The 22,451-nt window shown below is 60.2% G+C and overlaps 5 protein-coding genes across 5 annotated transcripts; 3 read left to right on the forward strand and 2 right to left on the reverse strand.

Annotated features, from left to right (window-relative positions):
* Positions 1-3,276: 3,276 nt before the first annotated feature.
* D7B24_002664 (uncharacterized protein) lies at positions 3,277-6,825 on the forward strand (the record flags this gene model as incomplete). Its single annotated transcript, XM_028636865.1, has 1 exon — positions 3,277-6,825. The coding sequence occupies one exon, from the start codon at positions 3,277-3,279 to the stop codon at positions 6,823-6,825; it is 3,549 nt and encodes a 1,182-aa protein (XP_028491043.1).
* Positions 6,826-10,433: 3,608 nt separating this feature from the next.
* D7B24_002665 (uncharacterized protein) lies at positions 10,434-12,883 on the forward strand (the record flags this gene model as incomplete). The annotated part of the gene is made up of 2 exons (XM_028636866.1): positions 10,434-12,339; positions 12,396-12,883. The coding sequence occupies 2 exons, from the start codon at positions 10,434-10,436 to the stop codon at positions 12,881-12,883; spliced, it is 2,394 nt and encodes a 797-aa protein (XP_028491044.1).
* A 1,009-nt stretch (positions 12,884-13,892) lies between these two features.
* PPE1 (Protein with carboxyl methyl esterase activity) lies at positions 13,893-15,140 on the forward strand (the record flags this gene model as incomplete). Its single annotated transcript, XM_028636867.1, has 1 exon — positions 13,893-15,140. The coding sequence occupies one exon, from the start codon at positions 13,893-13,895 to the stop codon at positions 15,138-15,140; it is 1,248 nt and encodes a 415-aa protein (XP_028491045.1).
* An 864-nt stretch (positions 15,141-16,004) lies between these two features.
* D7B24_002667 (uncharacterized protein) lies at positions 16,005-18,419 on the reverse strand (the record flags this gene model as incomplete). Its single annotated transcript, XM_028636868.1, has 1 exon — positions 16,005-18,419. One exon carries the CDS (start codon positions 18,417-18,419, stop codon positions 16,005-16,007), a length of 2,415 nt encoding a protein of 804 aa, XP_028491046.1.
* A 543-nt stretch (positions 18,420-18,962) lies between these two features.
* D7B24_002668 (uncharacterized protein) lies at positions 18,963-20,486 on the reverse strand (the record flags this gene model as incomplete). Its single annotated transcript, XM_028636869.1, has 1 exon — positions 18,963-20,486. The coding sequence occupies one exon, from the start codon at positions 20,484-20,486 to the stop codon at positions 18,963-18,965; it is 1,524 nt and encodes a 507-aa protein (XP_028491047.1).
* Positions 20,487-22,451: the final 1,965 nt, after the last annotated feature.

The raw sequence follows: 22,451 nt of genomic DNA on the forward strand, positions 1-22,451 counted from the left end.
GGGACACAGCAAGTCAGGCATACAAGAGGACAGGCATGGGAGGAGACAATCATCGCCGCATCCACTCGTCGCGTGTTGTTGCGACACGGATATGGCATGAGGGGGATGATGAAGGGCAGAGGAAGCCCAGAGGAAGATTCTGGTCATGATGTCGACGAACGTGCGTGACAGCGGACCCGCCCGCTCTCCCTTGTTCCGCGACCGCAGTTTCGGTCTCGGTATGTGGAAATAAAAGGGAAAAAAAATACCTCCAGTGCTGTACATTTTGCGCTGTCAGTGTCAGAGTCGCATAGAAGCAGCAGCATCGGGCTGGGTGCTGGCTCGTTGCGCAGCCTCAATCGTGGTGGAATGGGACCACACCGTAGGGATCCGCCTCGCTGCGGTTGCGGCTGTGCTGAGGCTGCTCTTTGCTATGCTTGGGTGCTTGAGGCTTGTGGGGGCAGGGGCAGAGCCCGCCCATGACACCCGGCATCGAGCTACCGATACCGACATGATGTCTGCTGGTCTGCGCCTTCCTGACACTCCGTTTGTGATGCCGTGCTGCGCGCGCTGCGCAATCGGACAACATTGAGTTTCGCATCATTGATGCCAGTGCTCTTTCTTTTTTGGTTCGTATAGGGAGCGTCGACGTGAGCCTGATGCTAAACTTCTGACGGGTAGGCAAGCCGGTGCGTCTAGGAAGTAGCGAGCAACGGGTGAGCATGTGGCCTGAAAGCTTGGTACGCATATCTCGCCTTGCCTACCTACCCTAGTCCCAGTGCTCCTCCATCGCAGGTAGATGTCCCCTGCTTTTAGCTTTCTCTTAGGTACTCTGCCAGTGTCTGCGTGCTGTACCGTACCTACCTACCGACTGTTGACGAGCCGGGGATCATGGCAGCAGGCATGACAAGCGAGGTGGGGTATCACGCGATGGCTGAAGAGTTGCCCTCCAAGCACCGGGTGCTACGAACATGCCGAAATTGGCGCTACCGAATGCTCGAGTCGCTCGGTTTGAATGACAACGCAACAAACGACAGAACCAGAGCTAGAACAACGAGAAGACTGTCGAAACGACATAGGGCCGAAGGAGGCGTAGGGCTCTCCCCCCCTTCCCCCGATGATCGGGTTCACAAGGGGGGACACCAAGCCAGACTGTGTGCCGTATGCCGGGGAAATGACATCAAGTGCTGCGGACGAGCATGGGGGCTGAAAAGTCAAGTATCGTAGATCACCGCTTGCGATGGGCCTTCCATCGTCGGAGCTAGTGAGGTGAGGGGATGAAGTGGAAAATGGCCCTGGAGGCTGGTGTTGTTCTCGGTTGTTGATCGTCAATCAGGTTGTCGAGGGCGGAGCCTGGCTACCTACCTAGCTAGCTAGCTGTGTCAGATCAGTCGTCGAGAAAGCCTCGCCAGAGTTCGGTGGAAGAAGTAGCCAGCGGAACCAGGTAGAACGGACAGGACAACCTTACTGACCTAGGTCCCGACTGACGGAAGAAAAAAAGAGAAGCGCTCGCTGGCCCCAGCCTTTCGCTTCTGCTGCCAGGGGTCCTTTCTCTCACACACACGGCCACCCCCGTCCGTTCTGCTGTCTCCCCCCCCCCCCCCCTGGCCTTTTCCATCGCGAACGCCATTTGGGGCTGAGGGCGAGCGAAAGAAAGCCTTGTGGGTACACGCGTGAGGAACTCGGGTACACCTGGTAAGTGGATCGACAAGCCAAAAATAGCGGTGCGATCAAGTACCCTCGTGGCCAGCGTCGGTCACCTCCTCGTCCCCCCCCCCCTCCCTTTCCGCCTCAGGCGCGGGCGGGCCCTTTCTGGTGGTCAGTGGCCTGTTCCGCCGCGGTGGGGCATCCTGGTGGGCTGCTTCGCCGCTGAGCCAGTCACGGTCGCCAGATGCGCGCGTCTGGCAGGCAGGGCAGGCAGGGCAGGCAGGGCAGAGAGCCAGAGAGAGAGACGCATGACAACATGCCCAGCGCCGTGGACGTTGGGTGTTTACGCCTGGCGGGCAGGTGCTGTCCGCCCACTAGTACCGCTCGCGGTTTCGAGCCGCGCAGGCACGAGGCCCGTTGTCCACCCACCTACCCACCTGCTCGCCTGCCTGGGCCAGGTACCGACAGGGAGCTCGGTCAGTGGGCTGCCAGCCTGGGGACCACCCTGAAGCACCGTACCTGCCTGTATGACCCCAGACGTCGCTCCTTCCTGACCTGCCTATCCACCCACCTACCTACCACACCTACTACCTAGGTAGGTACCTACCTCAGGTACTTGCTACACACACCCGGACACCTTATCCATCCCACTTCATCTTCGACTCACCCCTCCATCTCTATCTCTCATCCTCCACCTCCCCCCGTCCCCCATCATCTCCATCTCCGTCGACTTCCCCGACTCTCACATAACCCAGTCACCAGCTCCCTCTCTCTCTGTCTCTCTCTCTCTCTCATACAGACACACACGCACACACACGCATTATCGCTACCACCCCCACCACCGCCGTATCCGTCACAACCATCTCCGTGGAACGCCTCTCCCGTCTCTCTGCCACAGACATATGCGTGCTGCGCCGTCACGCCCTGGGCTGAGCTTATTCCGTGCATAGGTGGATCTGCTTCGAAAGTAGATCATCCCGACCCTTCCTCCTCCCTCAAGACCCCTCCAAGTTCTGTTCCTCTCGTGTCGCAACCCATATCCGCGACTCTCCTCCTCGGCGCTGGCCCTCGGACTCGACCTCGAGCCTACTACATGTGCGGATTGATCCCACATTGTCCAGCCTGCAGACTCGCCTGAACCCAACCATTGCCGCGTGACCATCGCCTTCTGCTGGTCAGCAACAGCCTCAACTCAACCTCAGGTCTTCTTCCTGACTCTCTTCGTACCGACAGCGCGCGCCGCCCACCACGTCAGTTCGCGATCCACGAGGGCCCCCCCCCCCCCCCCTTCGTCTCTCAAGCGCAAGCCGTCTTGCTCCCCAATTTCGCTCTTGCCAGTCAAGAACGCTCTGTTCAGCCTGTCTACCTCGCCAGTCAGGCCATCTGCCGCGACTCTTGTGTTCTGTCGGCACCCCTGCTCATTTGTGTCGAGCAATTCGTCAGCCCCACGCCTGTATCCATCATCACTCCCACCCCGCACCACTATCATGACCACCTTCCTCTGAGCAAACAGCCGCCAACCCTTCGAGTGCACCAGCAGAAATCACCTGCACTGCACGGCCCAGCTCGCTTCTCCGACTTGACACCGGGGAAACCCAGCGCCAGACTCGACAGCAACTCGCATTCTTCACGACGTGGGCTCGTGCCGTCATGGCCTCGACCTACACCATGTCGAACCCTTACCTCCACGACGACCAAGGACCCGCCTCCCAGAACCTACCAACCTCTGGCGGCCTCCAATATCAATACAACGGTACACCCAACAGCAACACCAGCCATCTCACACCCTTCTCACCTCACTTGCCGAGCAACTCGGCTTCTCCCACGCATCACAACACGAACACGCCCGCCGAGTCCATCTCCAACTACAGCCAATATCACACGAGCGAATATAGCGACATGGACGATACAGACCCTTTCTACGGTATCGACTTCAACAGCACCGAGGGTGGGACGCCCTCATTCCTGGACGAGAACCCGCTGCCTCTGAGCAGAACTAGCAGCTTCGGCACCACACCTGCGTCTCAGTCCTTTGACGCCACCCGCCCCCGCAAGACTTCCGATCTGGGCGTCTACCCCTTCAGCCCGGAACAGACCGAGTCTATGCACACGCCTTCGCCCGCCAGTGATCAGAGGGCCTTCGTAGTGCAGCAGGTTGACGGGCCCCCCAGTTCTGTCTCGCCCCGCGACCTCCAGAAGCCCTTCGCGGCCCCGCCCGTCCCGGCTTTCGTGTCAGCGCCGGGATTCCAGCTCACTCCCGATCCGAGCCGGAGCGGTCGTTCGAGTGAAGAGGACCTTGTGTCTCGTCACCCCATTACAGCCGCTCAGAGCCCACGCGTCACTGTTTCGCTCTGGGGAAGGGACGATGATCAGCCTACCGTGCCCCTCGAGCGTACCTTCTCCCCCGACGATGACGATCCGGTCACTGTTCGTGGCTCATTTTCCGCTGCCGGTGACATGATGTACACTGGGGACCAGGTTACATCCATGCCTCCCCCGCCTCACCCCAAGGATGAGTCTAGCATTCGCCGCCGACTTTCGTCCTCCAGTCGCCGCGGGCTCGAACCGGGCAGCCGGACGACGGCCGAGACGGAAAGCCCCAATGAAATGGTCACGCGTCGTGAGATTGAGGAAAAGAACGTCGAGGTCGGCAAGTGGCTCACCGGTAACGTCGTGCAGAGCCCTCCCGCGGAGCAATCTTCATCGTCCATTGCCCACCTCGACAAGGCGGACCCCAACAGACCGGACGACGACAAGATTGCCCTGGGCGACCAAACCGAGAACAAATATCTGTCTAATCAGGTCTACTTTCATCCCGGAGGCGGCGAAATGACACAGACAGACCTCGACATCTTACACGCCAACAGCAAGTGGGGCGACGCGCCCATGTCACATCCCATCAGTAGTCAGGGCGAGCGCTTCCAGCCTGAGTCCTCCCAAGCGGCCATTGCAAGATACAACAAGATGTGGGACAACGAGTCGATCGTTTCCAAGGCTGCGACGTGGGGTACGCGCCGGCGTAGTCTCCCGAGCTTGCTCGATGTCGACATCGAAAGCGTAACGAGTGGCAAGCTTCTCAAGAAGCTCAGCATTGCTCGTGGTGAAGGCGCTCGCCCCGACCGAGGTGTGCGGCGGCCTAGTCTGCTGCAAGACTTGCGAGGCCTCGTCAGGCGGCCCAGCGGCAGTGGACTTCTCAAGCGATCCAGGAACAACAACGGAGAGGAGAGCCCTCAGCCGGCTGGTAGCCAGAGTCCTGAACGGCGTGACAGCACACCGCACCTGGCACCGCCGTCACGCACCTCAAGCTGGGGTAACAAGAAGGGCCCAGTACCCAGCATCAACACTGCTCTCGTGTCGATGGGCAATAGTGTCGCGTCAATCGGCACGACCCACGCACGGAACAGCTCCATCAGCGCGACGTCCATCACCTCGCCCAGGAGCCCTTTCAACAACACTTTGCAAGTGAAGAACACCCTCCGGCGTCCGAGGAGCAAGTCGGATCTTCCAAAACCCAGTCCCAGCAACGAGACGCACTCCAATTTGGTTGGTATGTGGCGGAAGACTGGCGGCCCACCCGTTGCGACCTTGGCTACGAGCACCAACGTAGACGTCGAGGACGAGGACGAGGACGAGGACGATGGCGATGACGGCGACATGAAGATCGAATTGAACAGGACCATCAGCGACATCACGCCCACGTTTGCCGGGTTCCAGCAGCACATCCTACGACTAAACCCAAGTCTGGAGACGAGTTGCAACTATCTGGTGGAGCGTATCGCCCACCAGCAGATCATCCGCTACAAGCAACTGCTCAACTTCAAGAAGAAACACTTGCAGGCCGGTGCCGACTGCTCATGCGGACCTCTTTGTGTGGCTTTGGGTGGGAGTGCCACGATTCTTGATCAGAAGGGCGCCCCCAAGAGCCTGGACCCGTCGTCGGCCAGCTATGACATTGACGATGGCGATATGACGCCGATCGAAGGTGCCATTACGCAAGAAAGCTTTCCCACGGATATTCCGATGCCACTCACCCCGAGTCTTCCAGCCGAATTCGAATGCCAGCTCTGCTTCCAAGCTAAGAAGTTCAACAAGCCTTCTGACTGGACGAAGCATGTTCACGAGGATGTCCAGCCATTCACGTGCACCTGGGACCGATGCCGGGATCCAAAGATTTTCAAGCGCAAGGCGGACTGGGTGCGCCACGAGAACGAAGGCCACCGTCACCTCGAATGGTGGACGTGTGACGTGGAGGACTGTACCCACACGTGCTACCGTCGCGACAACTTCCTGCAACATCTGGTGCGCGAGCACAAGTTTGCCGAGCCCAAGTTCAAGAACAAGGCTGCAGTGAAGCAGCAGAGTTCTGACCCTACCTGGCAAAAGGTGGAGCAGTGTCATAAAGACACGCCGGTGAAGCCTCAGGACGAGCCGTGCCGGTTCTGCGGAAAGTCATTCCCCTCTTGGAAGAAGCTCACAGTCCATCTCGCCAAGCACATGGAGCAGATCAGTCTCCCTATCTTGCGTCTCGTGGCGGAGAGAGAACTCGAGCCAGATACCATCATCAGCCCCGTCCAGGATGCCCCGCCCCGCAATGCTTTCAACACCGCGGTGCCTTTCAACGAGTCGACCTCCAGCCGCACCGACTTGTCGCCCCAGGCTCGGCACGGGCCGGCAACATATCCGCCTCCGGCCGGGCGCCCATGCGGCCTGGTCACCGATCCAAGGGCGTTCGGTAACAACAATGGCGTCCCGTTCGGGTACATAGACAACATGCAACAGTACGACGATTCCCTGTTCTCGTCCACGTACGGCGATCACGGCCAAGGGCTGTATTCGTCTCCGCTTATTGACCAAACGAACGGATTGGGCTTCGGCCATCCAGACTTTCAGAACATGGCCTTGCCGACGAATGTGTACGGGGGAGGGCAAGGACAGTACATGACAGTGCCGCCAAGCGGGGAGCCATTCCCAGCGCTCGACACGGACGCCCTTGGCTTACACCAGCCCGGTGTGGGCCAAATGTCGATGGACAGTTCTCTACAGTACGGCATGTTGATGGGACAAGGCCACGCTCACGGCCACGGCCACGACCAAATCTCAGCCCACCCAAACATGGCGCAGTATGCAGCGCAAGGCAGGACGTCGCCGTACTCGCGGTCACCGCACCAGGAGATGAACGGCTTCTATGCTGCTCAGTGAGCATACAGATTCTTACCTTCCTTTCACCGTTTCTCTTCCTGTTCTTCACATTTGTTTCCTCGCCACGATTTGAAAGCGATTTCTTGATCCAAACACATTGTATGGCTGAGGTTTTTGGATACCCTTTTCTCCTACCATTGCTTGCTTTTATCTTATACGCTTCTCCTTTTCCCTCTCCTTCTTGTCGCTTTTCCTCCTCCTCCTCCTCCTCCTCCTCCTCCTCGGAGATGGCATTTACGAGGCTGAGAAAGGTCCTGATTTTTGGTGGGGTTTGTCTTCTCCATTCACGAAGTAACGGCATAAGCGGTTGGTTTATGACGAGGTGCGGTAATGGTCCCGACGAACGGGATGCAACGGACCATGTTCTATTTTCGAGGGATGCAGAGTAGGGTTACTATCAATATACCATGGCTTGCCTTTTGTAAGGTTCTCCAGTCTGTCGATCGCACTTTTAGTTGTGTGGCTTCGAGAAAAGTTCCGTATTGGCCATGGAGGGTGTATGATGGGAGGTGGGGATGGTTGACGATATAGGGTGGCAGTGCCAGCACGGATCACGTCAAACCACACAAGGCTGGCCGACGGTGCGCTTCACGACTCGTCACATGTTGATGTGGCCATGTGCGAATGACGAGATTGGTCGGTGGCGGCAGATGCTGGCAAGCTGGATGGCGGGAAAAGGAACATCTGGCTCACAGGTGCGACAGCGGTAAGGAGAACTACAGACACAGATGGCGAGGGCGTACGTTCGGTCAAACCGAAGAAGGAGAAGAAAAAAAAAAAAAAAAAAAGCAAGAACACTACATCTGAGGCAAGGAAAGCCTCTTTTTCTCAGTAGCAAGCAAACGTCACGAGGTTGGAGGGTGGGGAGAACCTGGAGAGGGGGACACATTGGGACCGAACCGAACCGACTGTGGTGATGATGATTTCTGTGGGTTCGTGCGCGCGAGAGGGCAGGGAGAGAGGGAGGGCGGCGTGCGGCGTTCTGGGATATTCTGAAGCGTGGAGTGCCGCGAGTTTGTTCTGATCGTCCGTCTGGCAGGAGGACCCCCCGCGGCTCCCCCCCTCCCCCCCCGGATCTCTTTTCTCTTATTGTACTCCATTGACTTGACTTTCTGAGCCAGCCATGTGTCCTCGCCAGCCATGTGTTCTGCTGCATCTTCTGTCCGCGCGCCAGCCACGTAGTCTACGTCTCTACTCGGCAACAGTCATCCAGGGTGACGTCGCTTTGTGAGTGAATGAATGAATCGCTGTCACAGCACTCAGCGTCGTCAGGCCTGTCCGTACACTAAAAGGGGCTTGCTATGTGCCGAGCGGAGGGGGGACGGACAGACGTAGATTGGCGTCGGGAAGGATAACGTGCATGGACGCGGACCAAGGCGTCGTCATCGAGGTTACTTTGATGAAGCGACGGGGGTTGGCTGGCCCTGACCTTAACAGTGAGTGACCTGAGGTGGAGAGGTTGGCTGTGCTCGCTGGCTGTGCAGGATACGAACGAAGCAGGCTGGCAGACAGCTGGCAAGCAGGCAGCTTCAGGTGGCCTGGTCAAGGACGGCAGTCAGCGGGCCGACCAAAGAGAACTGACTGACAGACTGGCACAGAAGACACAAACAGCCAGCAGAAGCCGAGACAGAGAAAGATAGGAGAGTCGGCGCCAAGGGGGACGGACGGTCTGATGAGAGAAGGTTCGTGTCGATTTCGACGAGCGAGAAGAGCAGATTCCGGGGTCCGGTCCATGGCGCCGTTTCAAGTGCGGACCGGGGCCAGGGGGTGGCGCCGGGGCCTGGCGCCAATGAAGGGGCCCGGCGGAGACCCCACCTGCGTGCGCTGGAGGTACCGGGAAGCGTGTTTTTCACTACCGAATGACCTCCGCGCGCGACAAGGGGGTGGGGACTGCCACTTCTCCCTGCCCCCTTGCTTGCCCAGTCGCTCTCGTCCAGTCGCTGGCTTTGGAGAGAGACCCCCTTGTCGCAGAACATCCTCGATGGTGGAAACATGAAGATTTCCCGGGGCCGGGGGGGAGGGAGGGGAGAGAGACTGGTCGCACCATGGAGAACGGCGGTTGTTCTGTACAGTAGGGGCGGAGTCTGGGTGATTAGAATCTGGGAACAGGGCCAGCCAAGTAGATGAGCGGGCAGAAGAAGCAAATAACCATACACACAAGCTGGGCAGCAAGAGCATGCACTGAATCGGCGGGCTCTCTGCGTTTGCATCTGCTGGCGGCCGTGTACTGTAGGGGGCGACTGGTTTATGCAGCAGAGCCGGCGGGAGGGAGCCACCAGCACCAAGGTACCACCTCAGATCCAGCCCGCAGGCCATCTATTCAACTCCCTGGATCGACTCCATCAGGGGGCCTCGCCGGTGGGCCAGCGAACCGCTAATCAAGGCAGTGGACAGTGGGCACCGGGCTAATCAAGGCAGTGAGTGGGCACCGGGCAGCAGCCAGCAGCACCGTACCTACCTAAGGCAGGTACGAGCCGTTTCGTTCCAGCCAACCACAGGGCCTCGTCAGCCCCAAACGCTCGTGCCGCCCCTTGGTCCCCTTCTTGCGCCGAGCCAGCCTCTAGTCACGGCTACCTTCTTTCTCCCTGCTCCTGCCTTGCCTGCCTAGCTTGCCACCCCCCCCCCCCCCAACCTCACCTCAACGTCTGTTCGCCCTGCACTGCATTGTCTCGTCTGGCCTTTTTCTGCTCCTTTGCCCACCTCATGGCTCGGTTGTTTCTTGAATTCACCCTCCTTCGTTTTTTCCTAGCATACCATTTTCTCTCTCTCTCTCTCTCTCTCTCTTTACTAGCCCGACTCAAAGACGGAAGGACGCATCGCACCCCCCCCTTTCCGCATCGTCCATCCGTTCACTCGTTTCATCGTAACCGCTGTGGCCTCACCTTGGGCCCTCCTTCACCCACGGCCTCCCATCACCAAACATCACTACTACTACAACCACTTGCGCTGAACCTCGTTCTTTCCCATCGTCACATCTTCACATTATCATCGCGTCCGCATTGCGTCCAGCAGATAAAAACGACCACCGAACGAGATAGACAGCGCGAGTCCCGCCTGGGCCTGGTCTCGTAGCGCCCTCGACCTCAAAGGGCTTCCTCGCCTTCTTTTTACCGTTTTCCCTTCGTTCCAGGTTGATCCTCGGCCATCTTTGTTTTCTTGTCTCTTCGAGCTGTGCTTCGTCTTTCCAAATACCACCTTTCGACACCCTTTCTGTCACCCGCTCTTTCACCTTCTTTGATCGCCTCGTTTTTCTGCCATTCGTCACTCTCGATCGAGTCCACTTCGCCAACTACAACACTATAACTCGAACCCTTTCACGCCAACCTGATCCGCGACGATCCCTGAGGGACCGCCGAACCAGATCTTTATCTCTCTCCAAATCTGTCTATCTTCCTCTCTTATCTAGCATCACTTGACAACCAGATCAATCACGAAAGCGAGCATCATAGGCTCTTTATGGCCTTTAGGGGAAAGAAGCTTTGAATAAGCTCAAACTGGCACATAGACGAATTGGATAGACGGACCGGGGCTCACCTCCAAGACCCCCGACCAACCAACCAACATTTCTCAGCAACCAAAATCCATCAACATTCCACACTACCCGAAACATGTCTTCCAACCAGGTTCGATGGGGCCCGCGGAAGCTTCTCCTGCTCGCCGCGACGACCCTGATCAGCACCGCCGCCGCTGACGAGATCCTCTCCACCGTCGGCTTCACCACGTGCGGCCCCAGCAATGCCGACGTCAGGGTCAACAAGGCCGACATCACCTACAACAATGCCGACAAGACGGTCGTGTTTGACGTCTCGGGCACCAGCACCAAGGTCCAGAACGTCACAGCCGAACTCAAGGTGACGGCGTACGGCAATGAAATCTACTCCAACAAGTTCAACCCCTGCGACAGCAGCACCTTTGTCGAGCAGCTCTGCCCCGTCCCCGAGGGCACATTTGGCGCCCGAGGCACCCAGAAGATCCCCGACGAATTCGCCAAGATGGTGCCCGCCATTGCGTTCCAGGTTCCCGACATTGCGGCCCTCGCCACCCTCGAGCTCAAGTCGGTCGACGGTGGTTCCGAGGTCGCCTGCATCCAGTCGCAAGTCTCCAACGGCAAGACGGCCAGCGTCGCCGCCGTGTCCTATGTCGCCGTCGGCATCGCCGGTGTCGCCCTCATCGCTACCGGTGTCTCTGCCCTCAGCTCCGCCGTCGCTGGCGGCAGTGCCGCAGCCGGCGGCGCTGGTGGCGCTGGTACCCCCAGCCCCAGCTTCACCGAGACGCTCGGCTGGTTCCAGGGCATGGCCATGAACGGCATGCTGTCGGTCAACTACCCGCCCGTCTACCGCAGCTTCTCTGAGAACTTTGCCTTCTCCACCGGCATCGTTCAATGGAACGACCTCCAGATCGGCATTGACAACTTCCGCGGCATGACCGGTGGTGACCTCACCAAGGACAGTTTCGAGCTGCTGCGCAACGCCACGCTCACCTTCCCCGACGGATCGACTTCGCAGAACAACGGCGGCGGTTTGTTCAAGGCCAAGCGCGCCATGGAGCAGTTTTCCGTGCTGCTGGCCCGCCAGATCGACACGACGGTTGGCGGGACCGGCGACAGCGCCGGCTCGGACGACTCGGAGGAGAGCGGCATCAACAAGACGGTCGACGGTATCACGGCCTACGTCAACAAGCTCAGCGTCCCTGCTGCCAACACGTTCCTGATGGTCCTGCTCATCATCGCCATTGTCATCGCCGCCATTGTCGTCAGTATTCTTCTCGTCAAGGTCATCCTCGAGTTCTGGGCCCTCTTCGGCAGCTTCCCCAAGGCCCTGTCCGGGTTCCGCGAGCACTACTGGGGTTCGATTGCGCGCACCATCACGTCTCTGATCCTGCTGCTCTACGGCATCTGGGTCCTCTACTGTATCTTCCAGTTCACCCACGGCGACTCGTGGGCGGCCAATACGCTGGCCGGCGTGACGCTGGCCGTCTTCACGGGCATCCTCGCCTTTTTCGCCTGGAAGATCTGGAACACGGCGCGCAAGCTCAAGCAGGCCGAGGGCGACAGCTCGGGCCTGTACGAGAAGAAGGAGGTCTGGGTCAAGTACTCGCTCTTTTACGAGTCGTACAAGAAGGACTACTGGTGGCTGTTCATCCCCATCATCATTTACATGTTCGCCAAGGGCACCATCATCGCGGCGGGCGACGGCCACGGCCTGTTCCAGGCGTCGGGCCAGCTCATCGTCGAGGCGCTGCTGCTGATTCTGCTGCTGTGGAAGCGGCCCTACGAGCGCAAGTCGGGCAACGTCATCAGCATCACCATCCAGGTCGTCCGCGTCATCTCGGTCGTGTGCATCCTCGTCTTCGTCGAGCAGTTTGGCATCGCGCAGACGACGCAGACGGTGACGGGTGTCGTGCTCATTGCCGTGCAGTCGGCACTGACGGGTCTCCTGGCCATCCTCATCATGTGGAACGCTTTCAACGCCTGCTGCAAAGTGAACCCGCACCGCCAGCGTCGCAAGGAGATGGGTACGTGATTCTTGCTTCCTCGAGGCTGTTGCGAGATTGCTAACGAAATGACACAGAGAAAATGCAGCGGGACATGGACAACCTCACACCACTCGACGCGCGCAACTCGCTGCTTCTCGACCGCAAGGACCCCGAGGCGGGCCCGAACGGCGAGACGACGTACGCCATGGCGTCCGCCGTCGAGAAGAACCAGGCCAGCGTGGCGTCGCACGCGCGCGACCCGTCCCGCGACATGTACGACCGCGCGGCGGCGGCGCAGTACAACACGTATCACAAGAACCACCCGAGCCAGGCCAGCAACAGCCTCAACTTTCTCGGCGGCAGCGTGCACCCGGCGTACCGCCCACTGACGCCGAGCACGCCAATGCACGAGCGCAGCATCAGCAGGGAGGGGCTCATGTCATCGGCGGCACCGGTGGGCCAGGCCGTGACGAGGCAACCGACGGTGCCGGACATGGGCGGCAACGGAGGCGACAGGTCGTACCGCAACCAGGGCTACGGTCAGGGAGGGTACGGTCAAGGGGCCGGCTACCGGGGGTTTTGAGCAACGTATAGCATGAGGAGGATGACATGCCAGCAGCACCACTGCATAATCGGAGGCGGCGACGACAAGGGGGTGAGCTCGGCACGCCTCTTCTCGTGCTCTAGGCGTCGGTGCTCTAGGAGTTGGGGGAATACGACTTGCCTTTATTTTCACCTGTAAACAAGAGAGATGCCCACACGTCGTCGCGCGGCTTCTGGCCCAGCCCCCACGCCTCCTCGGCACCATCCTACACTCTTTTAGGGCTTCTACATATCTGCGCATTGTGTTCGTTTGGCTTTGGCCGGCATGGCGCCATCCTCTTTTTCTTTTCTCTTCTTTTTCTCTTTTCTTCTCTCGAGTTTGATTTTCGAGTGTTTCTTCGCCGAGGTACGCAGCTGTAGATACCATTCCCTTCGTGGATACCATGCAGTAGGGATGAATGAACGGTCATGAAAGTGATGCTGCTGTGCACAGTGAGCCATGTCGAGTCGGGCTGGTGCCGCGTGTTGCGTCGGGCTGGTGCCGCGTGTCGCGTCGGGTTGTTGCCGCGTGTCGCGTCGGGCTGTGGCCGCATGTGTCGTCGAAAGCGATGGCAGGAAGGTGCGTGCTGCTTACGTATGCATGCACCTTCCCTTCCCACGTCAGGCAGCGAGCGGCGAGGAAGGAAGGATGGAAGGAAGGAAGGTACTTGGTACCTGACGTGGGGCGCTGCTTCCAACGTCATGCCACCAACATCGCAGGATATTCGTCCCCGTACGGTTCTTTTTCTTTGCAGAGGATGAACAGCTAACCTCACCATCATCCAATGTTTTCTCCTCTTGCTTCTTCTTCTTTGCATACGTCTCCGTCTTCTTGTTCGTATACTGCTTCTGCTCCTGCATCTGCTTCTGCTTCATGGGTCGAGGCACCCGTGCTCTTGCTCCCGACGATTTGAAGCTGCGCTGCTGTTCTGACCCCGGTACATTCGTTCTCTTTTTCTATCTGTCTCCAACAGTCACAACGACCATTGCCATCTCGGCCAGGCTCTTCCATGAGTGACCTCCAGCGGGCCTGGGCCAAGCGCAAGGTCGACGCCATCCCAGAACCCTTTGACGAGTTACCCGACGACGACGCAGATGAGCTCTCGGAACTACCAGACCACCTCGACGACGGCGACTCGTCCTCGGCGTCGTCGGCGTCATCTACGGGCACGATCATCCCGTCGCCGAGTCAGCGTCTTTTCGCCCGCCCAGGCGCCGCCCTCTCGCGCCCCGGCCGCTCCTGGGAGCCCGTGCCGTGGACGACCTACTTTGAGCGCGAGCTGTTCCTCGAGCACGACGCCACGACCACGTACCATGCCTACCTGACGTCCCCCTCACCGCAAGGAGGTCCCCTGTTCGTAGCCCACCACGGCGCCGGCTCGTCAGCCCTCTCCTTCGCTCTTGTCGCCGCCGAGATCCGCCGCGCCCTGCCCCATGCCGGCTTTCTGTCCCTCGATGCCCGCGGCCACGGCGCCACCGTGACCCCGGACCAGGACCGCCCCGACCTCTCGCTGCCGACCTTGACGGCCGACCTCGCCGCCGTCATCGCCCTGACGGCCCGCCGCATGGCTTGGCCCGCCGACGCCCTGCCGCCCATGATCCTCGTCGGCCACTCGCTCGGCGGCGCCGTCATCACCTCCCTCGCCGCCGATCCGCCGCCCGACCTGGCCCCGCGCCTCCTCGGCCACGCAGTCCTCGACGTTGTCGAGGGCTCCGCCATGGACGCCCTGCAGAGCATGCACGCCTACCTGTCGACGCGCCCCGCCGGCTTCACCTCTATCGAGGCCGCCATTGAGTGGCACGTCCGCTCGCGCACCGTCCGCAACGCCCTGTCGGCGCGCACCTCGGTGCCCGCCCTGCTCGTCGAGCGCGTCGCCGCTGCCACCGACACAGAGGCAGACACAGGCAGCAGACCGCAGACCGCGGCCCGCCCCTGGCGCTGGCGCACCGACCTCGCCGCGACGCAGCCCTTTTGGGAGGACTGGTTCACCGGCCTCTCGGCCCGCTTCCTCGCCGCTCGCGGCGGCAAGCTGCTGCTCCTCGCCGGCACGGACCGCCTCGATACGACGCTGACCATTGGTCAGATGCAGGGGCGGTATGCCCTGCAAGTCTTCCCCGAGGCCGGCCACTTTATCCACGAGGACCTGCCCGAGAAGACGGCCGTGGCGCTCGTCGACTTCTTCCGCCGGAACGACCGCGGGGCGCTGGTGCTGCCGCCCAAAGTGGGCGATTTGCTGCGGCAGGGGAAGCGCGTCTGACGGCCAAGACGACAGTTCGTGACCTGCCCGTGGCTGCACGAGACGCCTGCTACGGGTAGGGCACCCGGCATGTCCTTTAGGTTTGGTGCTTGTCTGATGATGGGGGACGAGGCAGAGCGAGACAGGGGTTCGAGGAGTCCGGGCCTGTGATGCGACGTAAGGACCATTGACGATTGGTGGCAGACGCGGGACGAAGTGTGCAGCTGCTGGAGCATCGCTGGTCTTGCTGTGGCCTGCAACGCCATGCTGTTCGTCAGCTTTCGGTGCTGCTTGGCTGGTCATGTACACTCCAATTATAACACATGATGTTAGCATGAACAAGGAGAATCGAGTGCCAAGCGTCGTAGGGAGCATCATTGCCGAGCATCGTAGCACCATCGAGCATCCTTGTCAGCATCGAGCACCATCGAGCATCGTCGCCAAGCATCGTATCAGCATACAGCATCGAGCATCAAGTAAACCCTTCCTGCATGCCCGGACGGCGTTCAACGAGGTGCGATTTCCTCTGCTCTGCACGCGGCTACTACAGGGGCAAATCCTTCGAGACGAACACCAGCTCGTGGAGCTTGAGACTGACGAGCAGAGCAGTCGGCCTCTGGTGACTCTTCAATGCAATGACCTCGTCAGCATGTTGCCATCCACGTCTGTCATTCGTAAACGTTCTTGCAGCTTCATACCCAGTGCCAGCCTATCCAAGTAACAGCCTGCACGAACCCACTCCGATCCAACGGCACGTTCGAGCCAGGCCAGCAGGCCAGCCAGCCAAACCACCCCAAAAAGAAGAAAATAAAGAAAAAAGAATCCAGTCTCCAGTCATGCGTGCAAATACCCGTCAAAGGCCTCCTTCCACGTCCCGCCATGCCGTCAGCACCACCGCTCGTGCGGCTCGCGCCACGTCACGTTCAGCAGCGCGAAGATGCGCCTCTCGTCCCGCCCCTCGAGCAGCGCCCCGTCGGTCACCTTGGCCCGGTCCGGCCCCCGCAGGACGTCGCGGTAGAGCCCGCGCTGGTTGAGCCGCATGCCCTTGCACGCCGCCAGCAGCCGCATGCTGCGGTTGAATATGTCGTTGCCGGTAAAGTACAGCAGCGCAGCCCCGAGCTCGGCCGCCGGCACGACGAGAAAGTCGATCCGGCGCCACACGGGACGGTACGGCGTCGCGGGTGAGGGCGCGCCTGGATCTGAGCCTCGTTCGGAGCCCACGCCCTCGCCCAAGTGCAGACGCGCGGCTTCCGGCTCGGGCAGCACGCAGCACCCGTGCCACTTTGTGCCGCCGCCGGCGACGTCGTCGCGCGACGTGGCCAGGGCCGCGACGAGAAACCCGCGCGCCTCGAGCGTGCGCGTCAGCCGCGTCAGAAACGGGAGCAGCTCGCGCGTCGAGGTCGTGCCCTCGCGCGTGACGATCAGGTCAATGTCGCCGCTCGACGCGGCGCCGCGGCGGTAGCTGCCGCCGATGATGAGCTCGACGCTGGGGTCCAGGGCGGCAGCGGCCGACCGGACGACGGCGGCGAGGGCCTCGACCTCGCGGCGCGGGATGCGTGTGTTGAGGTCGTCGTAGTGGTCGATGCCGATGCGCTGGTTCGCCGACAGCACGGCCCTGGCTCGGAGGTCGTCGAGAGTGCGGTGCCCCTGGGCGATCCAGCGGCTCGCCTGCGCGTTGCCGACGCCGTAGATGCGCACGAACCGCTGCAGCGTCTCGTCGGCCGGGTCGCGCTCTGCGTGCTCGAGGCGCCGCAGCCTGTCGGTCGTGACAATCTCCTCAATCTTGTCGGCGAGCCGCGCACCGACGCCGGGCAGACGGATGGCCCCGGCAGCCGTCGATATTTTGCGCGTCTGCCGCTTGAGGAGCGAGATGACCTTGCGGTAGGCAATGGGTCGCCACGTGTCGTTGATGCGGCCATAATAGTCGGCCATGTGCTGCAGCATGTCAATGGTGCGCGCGTTGGGGTTCTTGCCGTCGTCGTCCTTGAGCCCGCCTCTGGTGCAGGCAAAGCGTTCCTCCCAGGCAATCTGTTTACGTCGGGTGGCGCGCACCGGCCTCTGCTTCTTGCCGCTCGGTTCACCGTCGGAGTGTTCTGCATCTGAAAGGGGCTCCGAGGAGCCTGCAATGGGGGCATCGCCGTCGCCGTTGTCGTCATCAGAGTCAGAGGGAACATCCCTAAATTCCTGCATCTGCGAGATGAGTTCTGCGAGCTCGTCTTCCATCTTTGCCTCGTGGGCCGCGGGTGTTTCTGGTGGCCCCGGCACAGCCAGCTCGTTCTGTGCCTCCTCTACCGACTGCTCGCTCTGGGAGCAGGTACTGGGCGGCGGCACGTAACCGAAGCGTTTGGGGTTGTTCGGCGGCGGCTTCAACTGCAGGGACACAGGCGATCCCGCAGGCACAGACACATCAGAGGGGGCTGCCACACCTGGTGCCTCGACGAGCTGCTCGCTCGGATATCCCGTGACCAGGTACTGTTTTTGCTTCGGGTTCAACACGCTCCGAAACTGGATGCAGTCGAGGGGATACGTCTCATTCACGACAACGGCCGTGCCGGCGCCACCAGCAGACGTCACGATGGGCTCAATGTTCTTCCACGAGAGGCCCTTGTCGACAATGACGTGCGAGGCTCGGTCGAGGCTGCGCGTCCACGAGGCGCCATACTCCTGCGCCTTGCGGATGCGGATGCGCCTCGCCGGGGCAATGTCGTCGTTGGGGATAAAGAAGAAGTGCTGCTCTCTGAAGATCTGCTGCTGCGCGGGCACGAGCTTGACAGGGGCGTCACGCTTGCGCTTCTTCACCGTCGCGTTGAGGGACGGCGACTCGTCGCGGTGCGGCGGCGGGTGCAACTGCCTCATCGGCGGGTTGGGCGTGGACGTCGTGCGCAGGAGATGGAAGGGTTGGCACGGCGCACGTGTCGAGTCGGGGATAGGCGTCTCTTCGACGACCGAGGGCGAGTCCTTTGCGGCTTCTTTCCCAGGCCTCCTCATCGCGGCAAGAGGCGTTCGCTCGATGGTCTTGGCGGCCGGCGGTTCTTTTGCAGGGAGAGGGGATGAGGCCGTCCTTCGAGGGTGCGAGGCAGAGACTGGCGACTTTGAGACGGAGAAGGCAGGAGGCATAGAGCGCTTGTTTGACTTGGTGATTCTCGATGGTCTGCCTTGGAGCGCCAACCTTGAGCGCCGGCCTCGCTCGGCCTCAACTTCATCGATGGCATCTTCTTCGCTGTTGAGGTCAGCGCCTAGGGCCCAGAGCTCAGCGAAGAAGACCTCTTTGTCTGCGAGTGACGGTTCCCGGGAGGACATGTTGGGGATTCATAGGAAGGAAAGTCGATCAACATGACCAAGCGAAACATTGTGTTGGTGTTGTTGTCATGGGAAAGGCGAGCCTGTACGGATAGATAGCCAAGGTTCACGTCGTCGACGTGAATGCTCATGATGGTAGCGGTTGCCTGCCTGCACGGTCGAGGTGGGGCTGTTCGGCCCTTTGAATAGGCAGCAAGTCGGTGCAGCTGTCATTGGGCAGCTGCTGGCAACTGGGTACCATCTATCCCTAGGTATCCACCATGAACCGCATCTCGACCATCATTCCGCCTCCCCTTACTCACAATCAACCTTCATTGGTCCGAGAACTTCAAACGTCCGAAACAAGACATGTCGTCAGATTAGCCAGTGGTGCTATTGTCTATATATCGTACAGAAATAGGAAAAATGCAGTGGGTGGTGGAAGCATACAAGCTCGAACCCAGGTATCATAAACCGTCAAACACGCAGCTCTCGATCCCATCATTATACGCACACAGCACGCCCTCCGACGCCCACGATCGCTACGCCACCGCGCATCGCCCGTTAGTCGGTAGGCCCGTAATGGCCGCCCTGGTACTGCGATGACCCCGCAAAGGCCCTGGCGTCCATCAGCGGAATGCTGTTCTTCTCCGCAGGCGGGTACCCGCCGTCGTTCGAGTAGCCGCTCGCCGCCTCGTTCTCGACGTCGTTCAGCACCTCGCGCGTCAGCTCGACGTAGTCGTATGCGAACTCGCCAATCTCGGCATCGTCAATGCCCAGGATCTCGGCGTCTTCGTCCACGCGCAGGCGCAGCCCTGGGATCATGTTCATGAGGAAAAGGATCATACACGTGCCCACAAACGAGTAGGCGCCTCCTGCGAACGAGTCCGCCACCTGGTACGCAATCTGGATCCAGTGACGGTTGATCCACCCGCCTTCGATCGAGCTGACGTTGTCGAGTGCCGCAATGTAGTCGGCCGCGAAGAAGGCCGTCAGAATGTTGCCCACGAGGCCGCCAACGCCATGCACGGCAAAAATGTCGAGAGCGTCATCGACGCGCAGGAGGAACTTGAGCTTGGTGGCGTAGTTGGCAAACGCGGCACCGCAAGAGCCAAAGATGAGCGCCGACCAGAGCGGCACGTAGCCCGAGCCGGGCGTGATGGAGACGAGACCGGCGACGACGCCGGAACAGAAGCCGACCGTGGACCACTTGCGCTCGAGGCGGTAGTCGAGCACACACCACGTGACGCCACCGACGCAGGCCGACAGGTTCGTCACGCAGGCCGCCATGACAGCCCTCAGGTTGGCGGACAAGGCCGATCCCGCGTTGAAGCCGAACCAGCCGACCCACAGGAAGACGGTGCCGATGACAATGTGCGTGACGTTGTGGGGGCGATAGTTAAGCTCGTGCGTGCCGTGGCCACGACGCTTGCCGAGCATCATGGAGTACGCGAGAGCAGCGGCGCCCGAGGCAATGTGGACCGGGGTGCCGCCGGCGAAGTCGAGGCCGCCCATGCGGCTGGACCAACCCGAAGGGTTCCACGTCCAGCAGGCGATGGGGTCGTAGATGACGGTCGCCCAGATGAACATGAAGATGACGCAGGGTAGCATGCGGCCGCGCTCGGCGACAGCGCCAGTAGCGAGGGCGACGGTGACGGCGGAGAACATGCCCTGGTAGAGAGCGAACAGGAGATCCGGGATGCGCGCTGAGCCGACAGAGGGGCGGGCCAGCACGTTGTTGAAGCCAAAGTTGGCAAAGTTGCCAATGAAAGGACCGGCAGTATGAGAAAAGGTCAGAGAGTAGCCCCAAAAGAACCACTGAAAGCTGGTGACAGCGGCCGACATGACAGAGAGCCAGATGAGGGAGAGGGCGGATTTGCGACGGGCGAGGCCTGAGTAGAAGAAGCCGATGCCGGGAATCATGAGCAGGATGAGTGCCGTGGATATGATGAGAAAGGCGATATCGCCAGACTCATACCAGATGTTGAGGTCATCCTTCAGGGGGTCGCCTCCAGAATCTCCGGTGCCGTTGTACGGGTATTTAGGAACGTAGTTGAGGTTATCGAGGTCTATTTCGGTGGCCGCCATGGTGGGCGTTGGGGCTGCTGACGATAGCAGAATACAATGCTGTGAGATTCAGTGCCAGCGGCGCAGGCGGTTCAGCGATTTGGTGGATGGTGCAGGGAGGGCACAGTTGGCAACCCCACAGCAGGCAATACCCCGGAAATGCCGCGCAACCCGTTTGCAGTCTGTCGGCGAGATGACTGTCGCGTGCGCATGCGCCGTGTCGTCGCAGAGCAGATCTGGGCTGGGCTGGGCTGAGCTCAGAAGCCCGTCCGTCGATGGATCAGCGAGGCGTTGGTTGAATTATGAAGGAGGAAACGATGGAGCAGGAGAGCAATTGTGGATTTGCGAGCGAAAATGGCCGGGGGCGACGGGGCAGTCGGACAGAACAAACGACGGGCGACGGGGGTCGACGAAGGGGGGAAGCTAAGTGTCGACGTGCGGGCGCAAGCTCGGGAAGAGCGGGCGGCGTCCAAGCACTTTATGGAACCAGCCAGGTCGACACCTCGACTCCTCGATACATCCATTCGCCCTCTCCTTTCAAGGCGGGGAGTGCTTCGCACCTCTCTGGTGAGTGCTCCTGTCCGTCTGGCGCAATGGCTCGCACAAGAGCTTATCTGGCCATGCGAGACCCATGTTCCATGATGCTGTGCCAGGTACCGCCCGTGTAAAAGAAGCAATGTCGTCGGCCACTCGCAATGGTCACCAAAGACGAAGGCCTGTTCTCGCCGGCCTGTCCTGGCAAGCCCTCAGGGAGAGGTGGCAGGGGTGGGTTTGACGCGTAGATCTTAGACGACGGATTGACTGATCGCCTGGCCTCTCTCCCTGCACCTTGGGCTCGACTCGTCTCGACTACCGAAAAGACGTGGGTGGATGGCGGAGGTCCAAGTAAAGTGGTGCACAACCATCATAGGCAATTGGCAGAAGACCAGGCGGAGAGAGATGGGGGCACCGGGGTGCTGGGTGCTGGGTGCTGGGTGCTGGGTGCCTACACGTACAGGGTCTCATATTAGCGCGAGATAACGCGACGCGAAAGATAAGGTTGACACCAGCGGCTGCCAAGCTCACGGCCATGGTCTAATAAGTATCCGCTTCCGTCGTTTCTTTTCCTTTTTGGAGGTCTCCTCTCGCACTGACTGGGTTCTGCCACTTGTTCTTCCTGGCTTTGTCAACAGACAGACTGGCCCCTGGATTTGGGTGTCATCGGTAGATTCTTCAGTTTCTTGAAACGAAGAGTTCTTCGAGCGAGCCGCTGGAGGGGCTACCAGTTATGCCTTTGTTCCGCGTAGCTGATGTCACCCACCGCAAGCGGCGCAGCTGGCAGTCAAAGGCAGCTAGTTAGCTGGTTGGATACAGAGGCGTGAATAATACGAGACCGAACCACTGGGACGATTCAGGGGTTCAAGCCGATGAAGAGGTGATTGTTGCACCAGGCAAAATTGCGACATTCAACATGATAAGATGGTCCGGCCCTCTCAGGGCAGTTCCTCCGTGGCGGGTGGTAAGGAAACGCATTTGCGTTTGTCGTCTGGACCCGAGATAAAGAGAGATAGTGGAGGCAGGCACCACTCGCACCAGAGAACAAGGGAAAGGGCCCCCCACGTCCGTCCGTCATTGGCTGGGGTAGCTGGCGGGCAGGCGCGGTGGGGGTTCCGTCTTTCTCATGTACATGGTAGCCCCAGAACCAGGGCCAAGGTGCCTTCCGTAGGTAGGTAGGTAGCAAGAGGTTCTGTAGGTAGATAGATACCTCATGCTCATGGCAGGCTCGTCTAAGCCTCTTCAAACGGCCTCTTGCCTTCCTTGGTGCACAGCGCCTACCTGCCCGCCATCTGCCATGCTCCATTCGGTGCCCCTACCTGAAAGTGCCGTCCGTTGCTGTTGCCCAGCGCTTTAGCCGGTCTACCAGCCACCATACGGCTACCGCTGCCGCCTTCTACACTCTGGTCATTGCTTTCTTTGCCACGGCTCGAGGCGGCTCGTGTCGATCTG

This window comes from Verticillium nonalfalfae (assembly GCF_003724135.2).
Source record: "Verticillium nonalfalfae strain VnAa140/NRRL 66861 chromosome Unknown scaffold_169, whole genome shotgun sequence".
NCBI classification, from domain to species: Eukaryota; Fungi; Ascomycota; class Sordariomycetes; order Glomerellales; family Plectosphaerellaceae; genus Verticillium; species Verticillium nonalfalfae.